We start from the raw sequence: 18,442 nt of genomic DNA on the forward strand, positions 1-18,442 counted from the left end.
GAGTAGTAAGGTGAGTCAGAATTTCAATTCCAGGAGTTGCAGCTCCCTTCTCTTCCTCCATGGCAGAGCTAAAATAAAAGAGCATGTGTTGCCAGCCTGAGCTCATGTCACCTGACCTTCAGTCCTGAAAGTCACCTTGGTGGGGTGTCATCAAACCAGTTATACACACATAAGACTAGCAGGATGGGGGTAGGAATGTAGGAGGGTTGTGATTGCTCTTCTAGAGAAAGAGATTTAATTCTGATGTTTCTATAAATGATCTTCGTGAGGGGATTAAGATAATGAAACTATCATTTTAAAACTCTACTAACAGTAGGGTTCAGAGTTGAAATAATATTGAAACAGCATAGGTGGATACATCCTTACAAAGTAGAAAGGGAGCCTGGCCTGGTGATGCAGGCCTTTAACCCCAGCACAGAAGGTAGAAGAAGCAGGTGGATTGCTGTGAGTTCTAGGTCAGCCTGATCTACATAGCAAATTACAGCCAAGGCTACACAGAGACTCCATCTCTAAAATAAAATAAAATCTATTAGATAAGTAAAAAAATAAGTAGGAAAGGTGAGAACTTCCCTGTTTATGAGCTTACATGACCCAAATGCTAGTGAGTATTAATACCATTGAATGAAATAGCTTGTATCTGATCAAGCAGATCTTCCTAGCTGCTAGCCTGATATAAAAGTAGGAAGTTTCTACCTTGATACCTCCCCAAGATGGCCACTTTTGAAGCAGTATGATAGGCAGCTAGAGGGGATAAGACTTCCCTTTATATTGATATTTGATTTGCATGACACTTTTAAAAGGAGGTTGCTGTTGTTGTTTTGGGTTTTACGAGACAGAGTTTCTGTGTGTAGCCCTGGCTGTTCTGAAACTCTGTAGTCCAGGCTGGCCTTGAATCACAGAGATCCACCTGCCTCTGCCTACCTAGTGCTGGAATTGAAAGCATGCGCCACCACACCCAGCTAACAGGAGTTTTAAAGAGGAAGAAGACCAAATGAGTTAGAATAAAAGCTAAATGGGGCCTGGGAAGGACACTGGAGAGATGGCTCAGGGGTTTAAGAGCATTAGCTTCTCTGGTGGAGGACCCAGGTTTGGTTCCCAGCACCTATATGGCAACTCATAACTACCTATAATTCCAGCTCTAGAGGATCTGGTGCTCTCTTCTGGTCTCCATAGGACTGCAGTCATGTGCACTTAACATGCATGCAAGCAAACACTCAGACGCATAAAAATAAGTAGATCTTTTAAAAATACACTATCTAGAATTTCCTTGTGGGGCTGTGGAGTATGAGACTCATCTGACCTCTCTAGTACAAGGGATTGAACCGAGGGTCTCATACATGCTAGGCAAGAGTTGTACTGCTAAGCTCAGCTGTCTTGTTTTTATGTTGAGGCAGGGCCCATGCTGACCTTCAACCTGCCAAGTAGTTGGGATTATAGGTCTGCTCTTCTAAACCTGGCCAGTATAACACTTGTACAAGCTATCAATGAAGTAATTGGAGGTTTGGCATTCATGCTTCCAAGTGGGGCAAGATGAGAACTTTTCTGAGATGGAATGGGAGAAAAGGTTTAGGTCAAGTGTCAGCCCTCTACTTTATGACCATAGGCAAGATATATAGCAAACCCATGAGCTTCCAGCTATACAGTGGGAGGCCAGCTGCCCCTGCCTTGCAGTTGTGCAGATTCAGTACCATTTGGAAGCACTGATGCATTAATGAATACTTTACTTTCCCTCTTGACATTTCCTTCTTTGAGTCATTGCTGATGACAAGGCATGGGGTGTTGGCAGCTTATCAAGCTGGTGACCCAGCTTATCATGCCCCTAATCCACCCCTAAAATGGCCCTGTGCTAGTTCCCAATCCTTACAGTCCTTCCTAGAGGTATCCTTCTAGGGACAGACTGCAGTGGCAACACATCTCTCAGCAAGGTGAAGGGAACTTGGCCTTGAAGGCTGAAAGTCTACCTGCATGTGAATAAGCTCCTTCCAAGTGGCAGGTGAACTGTGGGCACACACGAACTGAACAATAGGGGATATATGGCAAGGATATATTGTGCTTAGTGATAAAGTTGTTAATCAGAATGCTTCTGTTTTGGTTTTGGTTTTAAATCTGTTTATCACCTGATTCAAGAGTATTGTAGTATCTTCTTTTACCTCATCCCAAGTATTGCTGGGGTTCTGCTTAATTAGATCCAGACTGCATTAGCTCAAGAGCATCAGTACACATATTCCCAGGATCAAACTCAGATCTCAGACCTGGGGACAGGTCCCCTTACCCACTGAGCCATCTCACCAGTCTGTGGTTTTATTTTTTAATTCCCTAATTTCCTCCTTAGTGGGACAACCTTAAGAACCAAGCTCCTTGCTGCAAGAGCCTGCCCTCATTCTCCAGAGGGCAGCTTAGGTGTTCAGACTTTGCAGGCAAGGTTGTTAAGCCTGATTCTGCCACCTAATTAACACTTTGTTTATATTAATTAGTTGCCACATGTACAGAAAGCAGTGGTCCTTTTTGAAGTTTCCAGTTACAGACCTAATAAGAGCTGGCCTGAAATGGGACTTTCAGAATCTCCCAAAGCAAGGTAACAGCTTCCAAGTTCCTCTACAAGTTTCTCTTACAGGCATAGACAGCTCTGCAGCCATTTTTCCATAATATCCTTCACCCAGAAGGATGGATGGAACAGGAGGGTGTGCACAGGCTCTCCTAAGGTTTTAGTACTCCTTGTCAGGTGTTAAAACAAAGAGGACCATTGTGTTTCTTGGAACTGATCTAAAAGTCTGTGTTTGAGATTAAGATCTAAGGAAATGCATTTCCTTTTAACACCCAGTAGTTTCTGATTGTGAACAGGCTCCCAACCTGTGCACCGGCGCCGTGCATGACTACAGACTCAGCCTCTTCTGTTGGTTCCTTTAATTAGTAGGAATTAAGTGGAGGCTGCTGCATATTTTGAGAATAAATAACACTGTTTAAACTTAGGCAGCCTTAACCATTAACTTAACCACTGGATTCTCGCTGCTACATGTCTCCTGAATAGATCAGCATAATCTTAACTAGGACTTAAAAATGCTTCATCCTCTCTCAGGAACTTAGAACTTGAAGCCCATGGGAGCCTTTGGAGGCTTAATGACTTTAATTATGGCAAGAAGAAGGGCAGCTGGTGGGAGAGCCCTTTCTCAGAGAAGCCGGATGAGAGCTGGCAGAAGGGGGGGGGGGGCGCGGGTGGCCGCAGGGCCTCTGAGTTCTGAACTGTGTTTGTGGCTTCAGAGCTTTGATCACTTGCCAGGGAAACCTGGAAGGTCAGGCCAGGCTGCAGCCAAGCCCTGGACTGAGGAGCCAAGTCAGTGGAGCGGGTAGCTCTGTGTCACCACCTCCCACCCTTGAGAAGGAGCCCTGTCTAGCCTCCAGTCCTCCAGCCTTTCTTTACCTTTGGTACTCTTTCTGGGTTGGTCTCCTTTTGGATTAGGGGCTCCAAGGCCTGAAATAAGCTAACAAAATGCCCTCAAAATGTGATTTGGTAAAACCAGATATGCTGTCTGTACTTTAGGGGAGAAATCAGGGCTGTTTTTTTGTTTGTTTTTGTTTTTCACTCTGTGTGTGTCCAGTACAAATTATCCCCAGAGCACAGGTGATCTCTCCTGGTGGCATGTGTCAGGTTTCCCCATTTCTTGCAACATTATCACCAGCCCCATTTCTTGGCACCAGGTTTTTCTCACTGGTTCCCCGTGTGCCCTGGTGTGTGACCTCATTTCCTATGGAATGAAAAGTTTCTGTCGGGAAACAGGGCCCTCGATGAGTTGGCTTTGTGAGCCCCTTTGCCTGCTGTGACTCATGCTTCAGGGTACAGAGGCTGTCCAGAGTATGCAAGAGCCTGGTGCCTGGGTGGCCACTGCCTAGAGGAGAGTGAAGGAGGAAAAAGTGAGGAGTGAAGGGTTAAAATCCATTTAGTGCTCTCCGGAGAGAGGAGTGTACAAGGACCCAGTGAGTGGCTGTTTGGACTGGGAGGAGCCACCAAGAGAAAGCTGTGGGTGCCAGAGATGGTCAACCCCTAGGGCCACTGGTTGGTCTCCATCGGTATGAACAGTGCACCACCACCACCACCACTTCCTCTTTGTGGCCTCCCTGCAGCAGGAACAGGACCCTGTACAACACCAGAAGCTGTTACTACTGCTCTGCAAGTTTGTAGGCTACAGAAGTCTCCCGTGTTGGTGCTTAGGTGTCTGAAGACTCTAGAGCAGGCTGCCTTTGAGCATGAGAGCTGTGAAGCTGTGGAATCTGCAGCCAGTACTCCTAGAGAGCCATGGGAGAGCCATATTCCATGTCTCAGTAGGCCTAGTGCCCTGTTCTCTTTTGCAAGTGGCAGGGTAGATTCCATCAGTCCTCTAGGCCAGAGGAAGGCCATGGGCACAAATCTGAAGGTAGTCATCTGTCTAGCTTTTCCTCATTGGAGTTCTAAGGAAAGTTCACTTTCTTCCAGAGAGAGAAGGGCAGAGCATACCCTGTAAGTGTACAGGATGTTTTTTGAGAGCTTTGAAATCCAGAGGTGAATGTGTTACAAAGCTCAGGGCCTAAGAGCTACAGGCAGAGCTGCATTTGAGTTTCCAGCTGGCCAGAGACAAGATGTTTGCCTTAGAAGTCAACAACCTCCTCAGCAGTCCAACAGAAGATGGTATGGTGACTGGGAAGGTGGGTCCTGAAATTGGAAGTGTGAAGACTGAAGAGTGCAGAGTTCCAAGACACAGCTAAACAGACCTTTCCCAGTTAAAGAGTTGGAGGATCCACAGGAGACCAGGAGTGGGCTGTAGCCAGTGTTGCAGCAGCAAGGCCCAAGTGGTGCTTACCACTGAGGGAAACTAATGCTATGTGAGTGCAGCATGGTTGGCCAGTTTCCTGGTGCTGAGAATCAATTGTGAAGAAGTCTAACACCCAGGCTGCCCTCTAGTGAGGGAAGCTTTTGAAGATTGGAGCGCCAGTGTGGAACTGAGAGCAAGGCTTTAGGGAATCCATGGAAGGCAAGTTTAATAAGGTAAAACTGAGCCCTGGGGGTGTTGCATGCTCCATCCTGCAGTGGGAAGGACACTCAGAGAACCAGTAGGAGAACTGTCTGGTAAGGCTAGGAATGAGAGGGCTGTTGAGTTTGGAAGCTGTGGGCAAGGGAAGTCAGATTTTTACCCTAAGAGCAACACAGATCCCTGACAGAGAAAGGTCTTGTTCTGTGCTGTGAGTAAGGCTGGCTGGGTAAGGAGAGCCCCAGGGAAAAAATAGTTGTGACCACAAGGCAATAAGGTGGCAGCAGTAGGGATGGAAAAATAGTAGGTAGGTTTGGAAATTGGAATCAGTATAGCTTGGTGTGAGCAGTAAAATGTAGCGGTGATGTAACAGGCTACAGTTTCCATGTACCACCTTGAGGAGGGAGCCCAAATTGTAGGAAAATAAGAACTGATTTTTATCTGTTTGGATTTTTCAAGACAATGTCTTACCGTCTCGGGCTGGTCTTAAACTCTATCTACCTCTGACTGGCCTCAGACTTGCAGTGCCACCTGCCCCAGCCTCCTGCGTGCTGGAGTGACTGATAACGCACCACCACAAACAACTTAAACGACAGGACTGAATGAATCTTAGGCCCATGGCACCCACATCGTCCTGCTCAAAAACGTCCCACAGATATCTCGGATAATGTGCTCTGCCCTGCTCTGGAAATAGCTGCAAAAGTTTGGAGGAATCCAGTCTGAAGCAGAAAGCTGGTGCCAAGTCATGGGAAGCAATTCTTGGGCCTCCACTACCACTGTTGTAATTTCTGCCCCCTTGGGTAAGCATATCTGAGAACCTCGTGAGCATGTTCACATGAGTTCACAGCACACTCACCTTTCTTAAGAAAGAGTGCTTCACTCAGACATTAGCACGTGTAGGTGCTTCCAAAAGGTCCTTGTTTGTGTCTCTTTGGAGTTCCTATCACACAGTTAGTTGGCTATTTTAAATTGTTCATGGATGGAACTGTATGTATAATTGAATGTTTTCATACCAGTAACCATTTCTGTTAAGTTGTGGATGTGTGCATTATTTAGTAATTTGGCTACCAGAGCAAAATGTCATCCTCCCACCTGTGAGAGTAAGACATGAGAGAGAGGGGTTGGTAATTGTTTCACCTGAATGTGCTGCCCACCATGGAGCATTGATCCAGAGCCTGCTACACAGCAGGGAAGATATTATATGCATTTCTGAGGAAGGCTTTCTAATGCTGGTAGTCAGAAGCAGCCCAAACACAAATATGCTTCACATTTGTCACAGATAGTTCTAGAACATACAATACTTCCAGAGGATACCAGCTAGGAAAATAGGTCATACATGCACTTTGGGAAAATCCACTCTAGAGACAGGATAATCAACCTTGTGTTCTTCATCTCTTAGGCCTATATTCCCCAGCATTAAACACCAACCCTTCCTGGTGATACCCCAGAGGTATGGTGTGTTCCACCATCATTACATGCAGAAGATGTGCTCTGTAAGAACAAAGACCTGTCACTCACTGTGTCTGCTCTTCAATGCTGTGTATGTTCCCAAGGCCTAGCACACATAGTAACTGGCTAATAACTACTGTTGAACAACTAAACTAATAAATGGTAATGCAAATAGAATTAGACCATTTCTCACTGCTGTGTTAATTATTTGAGTATGTGCTGTGCCCAGGGCCATCTGTTTTGTTAGGTATGGAGTATATAAATGCAGCCTATAACATCTATCTTTTGACCCCTAAGTGTCTCTAAGACAGGAGCCACAGAGAATGTAGCTAACCTCTGCCTGCCTGTGTTGTTCATTCATGTTATCCTACTTTGTCATTAATACAAGCTTGAATAGAATTTAAGGAGCACAGTCTATAAAGATTCTTAATAATCTTCATGTCCTAATAATTTTCATGTTCTTCGGCACTATTTCTCTGTCATAGGGAAATTGGAAATGAAAGTCTAGATCCATTTAATGTAAAAAACAGAAATAGGGGGCTGGAGAGATGGCTCAGTGGTAAAGAGCACTAGCTGTTCTTCCAGAGGTCCTGAGTTCAATTCCCAGCAACCACATGGTGGCTCTCAACCACCTGTAATGAGATCTGGTGCTCTCTTCTGGCCTGCAGGCATATGTGCAGACAGAACACTGTATACATAATAAATAAATAAATTAAAAAAAAATAGAAATAGTACAGATACCAAAAAATACATGAAGGATCCAGGCCTGGTGGTAAAGGTCTGTAATATCAGGTGCTTAGGGAGCCAAGTCAGAGGACTGGACTACAAAGTCAAAACCTCCATAGAACTTAGTCATACCCTGTATCAAAATCAAAAATGAGAAAACAAGCTAGAAATAGATTGTTTGCCTAGCATGTATGAGGCCCTAGTAGTGGCCTCTGAAAGGAGTAGGGATTATGTAGGGACATGACACCATGGGTGTTGTGGCACATACTTTTAATCCCAGCATGCAGAGGCAGGAGGATCCCTATGAGTTTGAAGCCAACCTGGTCTACATGGTGAGTTCCAGACCAACTAAGGCTACATAGTAAGACCTTGTCTCAAAATGAACAAATTTACAAAAAGCCACCCATTTGGTACATACCTGTAATCTCAGCACTTAGGTTGCTCAGGCAGCAGGATCGTGAGTTCAAGAGCAGCCTAGATTACAGAATAAAGATACAGAATACGACCTTCTTTAAAAAATAATAATAAACTGGGCGGTAGTGGCACACACCTTTAATCCCAGCACTCGGGAGGCAGAGGTAGGCGGATCTCTGTGAGTTCAAGGCCAGCCTGGTCTACAGAGCTAGTCCAGGACAGGCTCCAAAGCTACAGAGAAACCCTGTCTCAAAAAACCAAAAATAATAATAATAAAAATTAAAAAAAATAATAAGCTGGGCAGCGGTGGTGCATGTATTTAATCTCAGGAGGCAGAGACAGGCAGATCTCTCTGTGAGTTCAAGGCCAGCCTGGGCTACAGAGTGAATTCCAGGACAGGCTCCAAAGCTACACAGAGAAACCCTGTCTCTCAAAACCAAAATAATAATAATAATAATAATAATAATAATAATAATAATAATAATGAGGCTGGAGAGATGGCACTGGCTGCTCTTCCATGGGGATCTGGGTTCAATTCTCAGCATGTACATATGAGCTCACGACTGTCTATAACTCCAGTTCCAGAGGATCCAACACTCCCACAGACATGAATGCAGGTAAAACACTAATGCACATAAAATTTTAAATAAATTTTTTAAAAAGGTATATTTTAGAGGGTAGAGATATAACTCAGTGCTTGCCTAGTCATATGCAGTGCCTTGATCCCAGGACTTGATCCCAGGTTTGATCACAGGACTGCCAAAGGCAGAAAGGGTTTTTAAGAACTTGTTGGTAGTATATGTTAAGAATTTTTAAAAGGAATAAAATTATATTCAGTAGAGCCGCTGGAATTGCTATATGTCAGAACTTTCCACAGAAAGCTGTAGACATTTCTTCTAACTATCTGTTGACAGTCCAACTCCTTGGTTACTCTCACATCAAGGATCTAGAGCAAAAAAAATTTTTTGTCATTTTCTGGTTATTTCCTGCTGAGATTATAGTTTGTCTTCATTTCCTACAAAAAAGCTTAGACACTAGGGAAATGACATCCAAGTGCTTAACAAAGGAATAAATATCTCAGAGGCTCCAAAGGACAGGAATTGATTGGTAGGTCTGAGCCCCAAACCAGGTCTGGATGTAACCACACACATGAGAAACACACACACACACACCCTATAAGGCCATTGTAACAGAACCATTCTTATCAGAATGTTGTCTGCATTGGAAGTTTATAGACTTGGTCTTATGGAAGAACCACCCCAGTGGCCAGGAGGCACTTTCTATACTTGCCATAACCTGAGTATGGTCCCAGACAGATTTCTTTCAATTTACTGACCATTGATAGAATCATCTTAGAAGTTATAAGTGATTAGCAGGGTCCTGCCTTCTGAGGCTGCAAATCTTGTGCTTTGTAAAATAGAAGTACGCAGAGTTTGTCCTTGTCACCTGTATCACCTGCAGACATCTCCTTGCCACTGTGCTTTGTCACCTGTATCACCTGCAGACATCTCCTTGCCACTGTGCTTTGTCACCTGTATCACCTGCAGACATCTCCTTGCCACCGTGCAGATTCTGGTTGCCCCCCTTTGGTTCCACCTGTGTTGTCCTACGTGAGGATAGAAGCAATTTGAAGACTTGATGGGAAGGGTTAGCAAGGCAAGGCCTTTGGCTGCCACTTGGTTGATTTTGCCGAGATATCATACATCTTCTGAGAAAGCCACAGCCTTTTCTTGCTCTTCCATTCCTGTGAACCCAGCTTGCCAGTGACCCTCACCTGCCATGTCCACCATGCTGTGTCTTTCCCATCCTTTCAAGCAGCTTTAGGGGTATAACATTATAAAAATAAAGTTTACTCTAGTCACAAGACTGGTAATCTTCTAGCTAGGAGTTAGATTTGTTTGGATTACAGTAATCTGGTAGGAGGTTGACTAGATAAAATTGACAAATTTGTTCATAGAACTTGGCTCCTCGAGTTTTTAGAATTGCATTGGGGCAGGAGGAAAAGTGTAACCAAGCAATATTTTATGTTTTCCGTATATAATGAAAGTTCTCCTTTTGTAAATGAAGGTTACTTGTGGCCTTTTCTTGAGGATTAAACAAACTCAGGAGTGAGCACACTTTACCACTGAGTAGCATCCCCAGCCATCAGTCTTTTCTAAAACCAACCCACCTCTCAACAGGCAAGATCTCAGTAGGATCTCCTTCCATCCAGTCCTGTTATGTGCTGGAAATGCAAATTATTTCAGTAGCAGCTTATATGTGTAATCTAAAACCAAAAATAGAGAGTCTCACGTGGTCCTAACTACCCTTAAACTCTGTGTTACAGGGATGACCTTGAATTTTATGATTTTTCCTGCCTCTACCTCTCAAATGCTGGAATTACAGACATCATACCAAGTTTTATATCATGCTAAGGTCCCCTTTATAAAGTATTAGGGCTTCATGGGTGGTTGACAAGCACTCTATGAATTGTGCTGCATCTCCAGCTTCAATAACTAAAATTTTTAATGTAATTCACTGAAAATTGAGCATTTGCTCAGCCACAGGACTTGTCCTTAGATTCCACGCATTAGTGATTTGTCTGAGGATGGGTTGTAGATGAGACAGAGCTAAGCACTTCATTCTCTACCTGCCTTTTCCTCACCAAAGAAGCAAGGTATGTTTTTGGTTTGTTTGTTTGTTTTTGGTTTGGTTTTTCAGGACAGGGTTTCTCTGTATAGCACTAGCCATCCTCAAATTTACTCTGTAGACCAGGCTGGCCTGGAACTCACAGAGATCCGCCTGCCTCTGCCTCCCAAGTGCTGGGATTAAAGATGTGTACCATCATGCCTGACAAAATCATTTATGTCTTAAAGCATCTTTTGTACGACTGATAATGTAGCCCCATGGTAAAGTACATACCTGGCATGGATGAGGCCCAGGGTTCACCCCCCAGCTCTGTGATATCTGTCCTGAATGGGTCATGCCTCTGGAACAAATGAACATTCATGTTCTTGTGAAACAAATACTGGGAAGCCAAGGAGGCCCTCTGGCTCTGTGGTTCCCCAAGGCACATTCCAGGAAGGCATTCCCTACCCAGGCACTGCAGCCTCTGCCAGCCTTTCCAGGTGCACCAGCATCAAAGCTGGAGAGACAAGCGTGCCAGTCAGGACATATCTGAACTCACACTCCCCACAGGTACTATTTGATATGCTGGATCCCTGGATGAAAGCAGAATAAAAGAATGAGAGGCCCTCTTCATTTCTTCCTCTGGGAATGGAATTTGTGAGGAAGCCTAGGGTACCACTGGGGCAGAAACACAAGTACCTACTCAGGAGTCTAGGAGCTGTGATCTCAAGTAGAGGCCTGCTGCCCTAAGGAGCTTAATGGAAGAGAACAGTCATGCCACCTCACCTGTTCTGAGGCTGGACTGAAAGATGCAGTGACTTAAGATGCAGTGCTAGAGCACTTGCTTAGCATGAACAGAGCCCAGGTTTGACCCCAGCACTACCAAGCAGAAAAAGTGAAAGACTGAAGCTTAGGAGCTGGCTTTCTGATTTTTCAGTCTCAATTTGTTTTTAAGGAAGATGCCTGTAGGACAGGGACAAATCCTACAGCACTGTACCCAGGATTCCTGGGTTAAGCTTCCAAGGAACATGCTTTAATCCCCAGTGTCACTCATTTTTGACTTAGGTCCCAAGTGCAGTTGAGTGGGCTTAAAAAGCAACGAGGTGACACTGCCCTCTAGTGGTTCAGTAAAGTCATTGATCGTTATTGTTGATGGTCTTTGGGTTTGTGCACCTGTCGGTACAGATTATTCCTGTGGAAGGCATTTGCATTTATTCTCTGTTTATTTATTGGGTTTATTCACTGTTTGGGCCCACAGTGACATGACCTCTGAGCACTGCATGATATTTGCCCATCTTTTAACATGCTGGTTTTGGAATTTGTTTTGTTTTCCGTGTGTGTGTGTGTGTGTGTGTGTGTGTGTGTGTGTGTGTGTGTGTGTGTAGAGTGGCTGTCTCTGTTACACTAGTTCAAATTCTAAAAGCAAGGGGGGTCTGTCTCATTTCTTCTTCTGCAGACTCAACTCTGTTGTTCACTTAGCTGGAGATAAAATTAGAAGGTTCACTGAGGTGGAAAGGAATCTTTTCTTCCATCTTTTCCTCTACCCCAGCATTAAAAAAAAAAAAATTCTATCCCTTATTTGTTTCTGAGCCTTCTTGTCTTGTCCCTCTGACCTCTGGTTTTCCAACTGGTGGGATCAGCCGGGTCCTGAGAGCCTATGGAACTCAGCTTCCTGAGCCTGCCTCCAGCTCCACTGAACCCGTCTGTGGTCAGAGCCAGGAAATCTGCTTTACAAACTTCCCAAGTGGTTTTTGATGTGCAGCCAGGCTTAGCAGCCAACTGCTCTAAATCCCCACTTATTATTTCTTGTAACCCCCCAACAGTGTCTCCAAAGGTCTTCAGCTTGTGTCACGTGTTAAAAGTGACCATTTTGAGATTCATTCAGAAATAGTCAACATTCTATTCTAACTGGATGACGTGGGAAGGAAAAAGGACCACAAGAGACAAACCAAAGGCGTTTACTCTGGTTTCCAGGGGCAGTGTGTTCATAGCAGAAAATACTAAAGCTGGAACCTCTGTACTGGCTGGGCAAGCTGCCCACCCATAGACTTGTTTTTAATGTTCCAGCGATGGGGAGACAGGCTTCTACAGTAGTCAGTTACTCGTTTCCACCCATTCTAAGTCACCAGGCTCTTGGGATGATAGGACAAAGAAGGTGGCGGTATCTTCTGTTTTTCAGATGAGAATGTCAAGGCTTGGGAAAGTAGAACAACTTGCTCAGAGGCACGGATATTGTTTACTGTCTGGTTCTGCATTTGAAGCCATGTCTAATTTGTAAGGCCAGTATTGGCAGGGTCAGAAGACAGTACCAACCTGCTTTTTTCATTCCACCAGGCCAAGAGAGCAGTTCAGCGGGGGGCCACTGCAGTCATCTTTGATGTATCTGAAAACCCAGAAGCCATCGACCAGGTAAAGCTCCACCAAAACCAGCTCTACTGTCTGCCTGAGAGGCATTTGCTTTGCTTATCTTGAGTGGGCACTGTTGTGACACCTTTGTCTCAGATTCTTTGCACCTGTCTGTCTGCTGAAGTATATTACTATATGCCTGTGTTGAGTATCATAGAGGGCGGCATATAGAAAGTGGTTATAGGTCGGGAGTTAGGAATGAGGGACATTTTCAAATAGTCTTCTGGGCTTTCAGCCAGCTCAGCCCATCTTAAAACAAGTATAGCACCCTATCCTCCCCTTTCTGGGAATCCCAAGGCTATAATGCTTGAAGACTTAAAGAATTTCCAAGTGGGGATTTAGTGTTCTTTTTTGTGTGTGCATTCATGAGAGCACGTGCTTGTACGTGCATGCTTGTGTGTGTGCGTGTGTGTGTGCACATGCGTGTGTATGTGTGATGAAAGCCAGACCTTTCATGTGCCAGACAAGTGCTCCTCTACTGAGCCCATCCCAAACCCTGTCTTGCTTCTTAAAGTAAGCATGTCTTTTTTAATTGGTGCTCTCTCTTCTTTGTCAGCTGAACCAAGGCTCAGAAGACCCTCTTAAGAGGCCAGTGGTGTATGTGAAGGGTGCAGATGCCATCAAGCTGATGAACATTGTCAACAAGCAGAAAGTAGCTCGAGCAAGGATCCAGCACCTCCCTCCTCGAGTGAGTGGCAACATGTCTGTTGTCCTCCCAGTGCCTTTGTTTCCTGTGAGCTTTGCCTTTCTGCCCTCTTGTCCCTCCATCTAGAATCCTGGCATAGTGTAGGTTCCTGTGGTTGAGCTCAACTGTGGGACAGGAAAACAGAAATTTTCACCTCCATTTCTTTATTTGTAAAAATTTGTAAAAGCTTACAGAATAGGCATTGTATGCTGTGAAGTCGCTGGTCTCTCCACGTGGTGTTGCCCCTTTTCAGCTCATCCTTCTGAGAGACAAGCTGAGAAAGATAAAGGGGTGACATGGTTAGCGCTTGGTTTCCTGGTCTCTTTCCTTCCATCTGACCTAGAGATGAGAAAAGGCCTACACTTCCTTTCTTTTAGTCAGGTAGATTGTTCACTTAAAACTCCCTGACTCACAAATAAGAACATTAAGAATTACTGGGGCCTGGGACTGACATTCGTTGGTGACAGGTAGCAATCAGGCATCTCTTCTCTGTGCTAAAGCAATATTGCTGCCCACTGATACTTGACTGACATCTTCTCCTCAACCTTGGCTAATCTGGGGCTGGTGGCTATATGTGTTTTCTTTTCTCCTCACAATTAACTGAACTGTTCCCATGTAGAATGATTCTTCCACCTGCACCAAGTATCTGGGTAGCACAGCATCTCACTAAGGTCCTGTTTTCATTGGCTAAGTGGATGACCGAGGTGTAGCAGCTTCCGGGGGCAGAAGGCAGTGTTGTGTGCAGAAAGGATAAGAGCTGCCAAGTGTAGCTCAGTTGGTAGCGGACTTGTCCAGCATCCACGAAGCACTACCTAAAGCCCCTGTAAGGCACAGCTGTGATCCCAGAACTTAGACGGTAGTAGTAGTAAGGTTAGAAATTCAGAGTCATCTTCAGCTACATAGCAAGGTCAAGACCAGCTTAGGATAAATGCTGCCTCATACCCTCTACCCCACCCCAAGAAAATAAGGGCTGTTTGCAGAACTGAATTGCTGGCTTCATTTTAAAGAAAAAAGGAACTCTTTGGTAAACGTGATTCATTGTAGTGGAAGCTGATATTTGTGGAAGCACCATACAATTTTCTGAGTTGTTGTAAACCATTAATTATATGCTTAGTAATCACTATTCCCTCAAAACACAACACTCACTCCTTTGTCTATAACTGATTGTTTATGTTTATCCAGAGGAGCCTTTCTCTCTAGGTATACCAAACTTGGCACTGTGTTAATGGGAGACCCAACTTTACAAATGGCTCTCAGCTCCTAGGAGGCCCAAGACCACTGTAGCTCCCCACCCCATCCTGTGTTCATGTGAGCAGAACCCCAGGCGCTTCCTACACACAGAGGGATCCTGTCTCACTCATCCATTCCATTTCCTGACCAGGACTGACAGCCCACATGCCCACAATCAGGCCAAAGAGAACATGGCTCATGGCATTTGTCTTCTATTCTAGCAACCCACCGAGTACTTTGACATGGGGATTTTCCTGGCTTTCTTCGTCGTGGTCTCCCTGGTCTGCCTCATTCTCCTTGTCAAAATCAAGTTGAAGCAGCGTCGTAGTCAGGTAACCCCTAAGAACAACCTGTGAACCCCATTGCCCTATTGCAGATGAAAGTTAGGAGTCTAGCCAACCTGCTGTCCATGGCCCCCATCCTTTCTCGGGGCTTGGAGAATGCCAAACCTCAAGTGCTGAGCCCTCATGTTGAGAAGGGCAGGCCTGCAAAGGCCTCAGCATTGGGGGTATTCCAAGCTAGTAGTTTGAGGGAAATGTCCAATAAATGTTGTTTTGGAGCATAAGACCTTTGCTTCTCAGGTAGATCTAAGGTTGGTAGAAATACAGACTGTCAGGTCCTCAGGTCTTGTGATGAAATTTGTCCTGCCAGGCCCTTCTGATGACTTGATAAACAGGTAGCCATAGTAGAAGACCTGCAGGCAGAGGGTGATGAGAGGAGGGTAAGCAGGAACCTAGACTTCGAGATGTGTGGCGGTGTGACACCTTGGAGAGAAGGTACCTTGGAGAGTGACAGTCAAAAGGAAAATGGTTTCAGTTGTCAGGAGGGCTGAGGAGCCATCACCAGCAAGAACAGGGATGATGGGCTGGTATTTATGCACTCACACTGCATATCAGATGCTGAGCACTCTCGTGAACTCTCATTTCCCTAGCATTTGGCATAGGGCCTTCTGAAAACCAAACTCCCACAGAGTTGAGAAGTATCAAGGACTTACCTTAAAGGGAAGACTTTGGAGTAGGGTCACTTGGGAAAATCTTGGACCAATGTCATGAGTACTCTTTTGTTTGTTTGTTTTTGTTTTGTTTTTCAAGACAGGGTTTCTCTGTGTAGCTTTGGAGCATGTCCTGGAACTCACTCTGTAGACCAGGCTGGCCTCGAACTCACAGAGATCCGCCTGTCTCTGCCTCCCGAGTGCTGGGATTAAAGGCGTGCGCCACCACCTGGCCTATGAGTACTCTTAAAGGTCTAGAAAATACAGTGACAGGATGAGTTTTGAGCAGTTTCTCAAGAGTCTGGCCTGAATGAGACTAGTGTTGTCTGTCCCAGTGTCCTGTGTGACATGGCCCAGGGTGTGACTACCACTGTTAATGTGTACCAACACTGACCATGCTCTACCATGCAGAATTCCATGAACAGGTTGGCCGTGCAGGCTCTGGAGAAGATGGAAACCAGAAAGTTCAACTCCAAGAGCAAGGGGCGCCGGGAAGGAAGCTGCGGGGCCCTGGATACACTTAGCAGCGGGTCCACGTCTGACTGTGCCATCTGTCTGGAGAAGTACATTGATGGAGAGGTAGTGACAGAGACAAGGCCCCTGAGTGGGGAAGGGATGTACGGGTTCCCAGAGGTGCTGGGGACCACCATGACCAGAGTTCCCCACAACCTTGATTCAATGTCCAGGCTTTTACCAGTATTTCTCCTAGGAGCTGGGAAGACACAGTACTCTATAGATGGTCTAGCTAACTAGATGACTTTAGAAGTTGATCAAAAGTACGTAGATTCCAGGCATGGCAGCACATGCCAGTCATTCTAGTTCTAGCACTTGAGATGTTAATCAGGAGAATAGTGAGTTTGAGGTCCTGGCTCCAAAAAGAAAACAAACAAAAAAGTACATGGTTAGACAGAAAATGCATAAATGTAAGAACAAGTTGTTTGGTTTGCTTCAAAGAAGTGGTTTTGTGGTGTGTTCACTTGGAAAAAGTCAAGAGATTTGATGCCTTCCCCCGCTCCCACTTGTAGCTCTTTATTAGAAGTTGCAAGGAAAGTACTAGGAGCAGCATGAACCATTCACCTAGAACCACTTCTCATTAGCGTTTGCTGTCTTTGCGCCTGTCTCTAGTTGGTTAGGTGCACACGAAGTAGGGAGCAAACTGCTTGAGAGTCCAAGCCTCGGACAGCCCCTGGATGAGAGCACACTGATGCAGATTGTTGGGCGGAAGTGTGTTTGCACACAGGCTCTTGGAATGATACTCTCACATAGACTATAAGTACAGACTCCTGGCTTCCAACCTAGCCCAGGCAGGTTCTTGGTTTGTGAACTTGGCAAGTGGCTTCATCCTGTGTCTGCACTTGTGGTGCCAACCAGCATACTAGATGCTCACAAAGGCTACTTAGGTGAGAAAGTACAGACATCCTGAAGTACCACATTGGTTATCAGTGTGAGTATCACTGTGTCAGACTGGTGAGAAAATAAAAGAGTAACAAGAACAGTCAGGAGGATGCTTGGAAAGCCCATCACATTCTGTCATAGGCTGCTTTCCTTAGAAGCCAGGTGGCCCCAGTAAGTGTCCCTTTCTACTTGACCTCCTTCAAGGATGCCTAGAAGCGAACATCTATAGATGGTGCAGCAGTTCTCAGCCTTCCTTATGCTGTGACCCTTTAATACAGTTCCTCATGTATGCTGACCCCAACCATGAAATTATTTTCATTGCCACTTCATAACTGTAATTTTGTTACTGTTATGAATCCTAATGAAAATACCTGTGCTTTTGGATGGTTGAGGGGGGGACGGCCCATAGGCTGAGAACCACTGCTCTACACCAACATAAGTGACCTAGGGTGTTTGTAACTCTCCCTGCAAACCCCATGCTCCCTAGCCCAAGGCTTTGGACTTAGGTGTACCCTCCAGCTCCTGGAAAGGAACCCGCTTCCTTGTATTCTTTGTCCTTTAACCCTAAGGAATGTGATTGGGCCGAGTGGATTGGGCAGTTTCCTTCTCCCTATGGGCCCTACTTTAAGGAATGAAACTGGCCTTTAGTTGGAGTTAGGGGAGAGAGTAAGAACATGTTTTAACTTTCCATTCCTATAACAAATGTCCGCAGTAATAAGCATATAAAGAGCAAAGGTTTGTTTGAGCACATAGTTTTAGACATTTTAGCCCATGATCATTTGACTGCAATCCTTTAGGCTTATAGGGAGGCAGCATATCATGACAAGAACATGTGATGGATAGGACTGAAGAGACGCCTCAGTGGTTAGGAGCACATGTTTCTTTTGGAGAGGATCTGAATTTAGTTTCTAAAACCCATGTTGGGTGGTTCACAGCTACCTGCAACTCCAGCTCCAGGAAACTAGCGCCCTCTTCACCCTCCTCAGGCAACTACACTCACATGCACATACTCAGTACAAACATGTAAGCACGCATACATATAATTAAAAGTAAAAATTAAGGCCGGGCGGATCTCTGTGAGTTCAAGGCCAGCCTAGTCTACAGAGCCAGTTCTAGGACAGCCAAAACAACACAGAGAAACCCTGTCTCTAAAAACCAAAAAAAAGTAAAAATTAAGGCAGTCGCTTGCAAAATATAGCTGTGCTGCTTTGTAAGTCTGCCTGTGTTTCTGAATTACTCAGAAAAAAATATCCTTCTCCTTTTCTTCTTCCTTGCTCTTTCTCCATGTATCTGACCTCTATCTATGCCAGCTAAACTCATATGGCATGGCTCCCTTCTCTCCTCCATTCTCTTCTGAGCAGCTGCTGAGATACAACTGCCCTGAAAGTTTTCTCTTTATCTCTAATAATTTTTTTGTTTGTTTGTTTTTCGAGACAGGGTTTCTCTGTGTCGCTTTGCGCCTTTCCTGGAACTCCCTTGGTAGCCCAGGCTGGCCTTGAACTCACAGAGATCTGCCTGCCTCTGCCTCCCAAGTGCTGG

The 18,442-nt window shown here is 45.1% G+C and overlaps 1 protein-coding gene across 1 annotated transcript in view; it reads left to right on the forward strand.

Annotated features, from left to right (window-relative positions):
• Nucleotides 1-18,442, forward strand: part of Znrf3 (zinc and ring finger 3) — a 166,353-nt gene that overhangs the window by 142,685 nt on the left and 5,226 nt on the right. The window contains exons 3-6 of the mRNA XM_059275524.1: nucleotides 12,531-12,605; nucleotides 13,159-13,290; nucleotides 14,739-14,849; nucleotides 15,920-16,087. Coding sequence (XP_059131507.1) covers nucleotides 12,531-12,605; nucleotides 13,159-13,290; nucleotides 14,739-14,849; nucleotides 15,920-16,087 — 486 coding nt within the window. The remainder of the gene's footprint in view (nucleotides 1-12,530; nucleotides 12,606-13,158; nucleotides 13,291-14,738; nucleotides 14,850-15,919; nucleotides 16,088-18,442) is intronic.

The sequence above is a fragment of the Peromyscus eremicus genome, chromosome 10 (assembly GCF_949786415.1).
Source record: "Peromyscus eremicus chromosome 10, PerEre_H2_v1, whole genome shotgun sequence".
NCBI lineage: Eukaryota > Metazoa > Chordata > Mammalia > Rodentia > Cricetidae > Peromyscus > Peromyscus eremicus.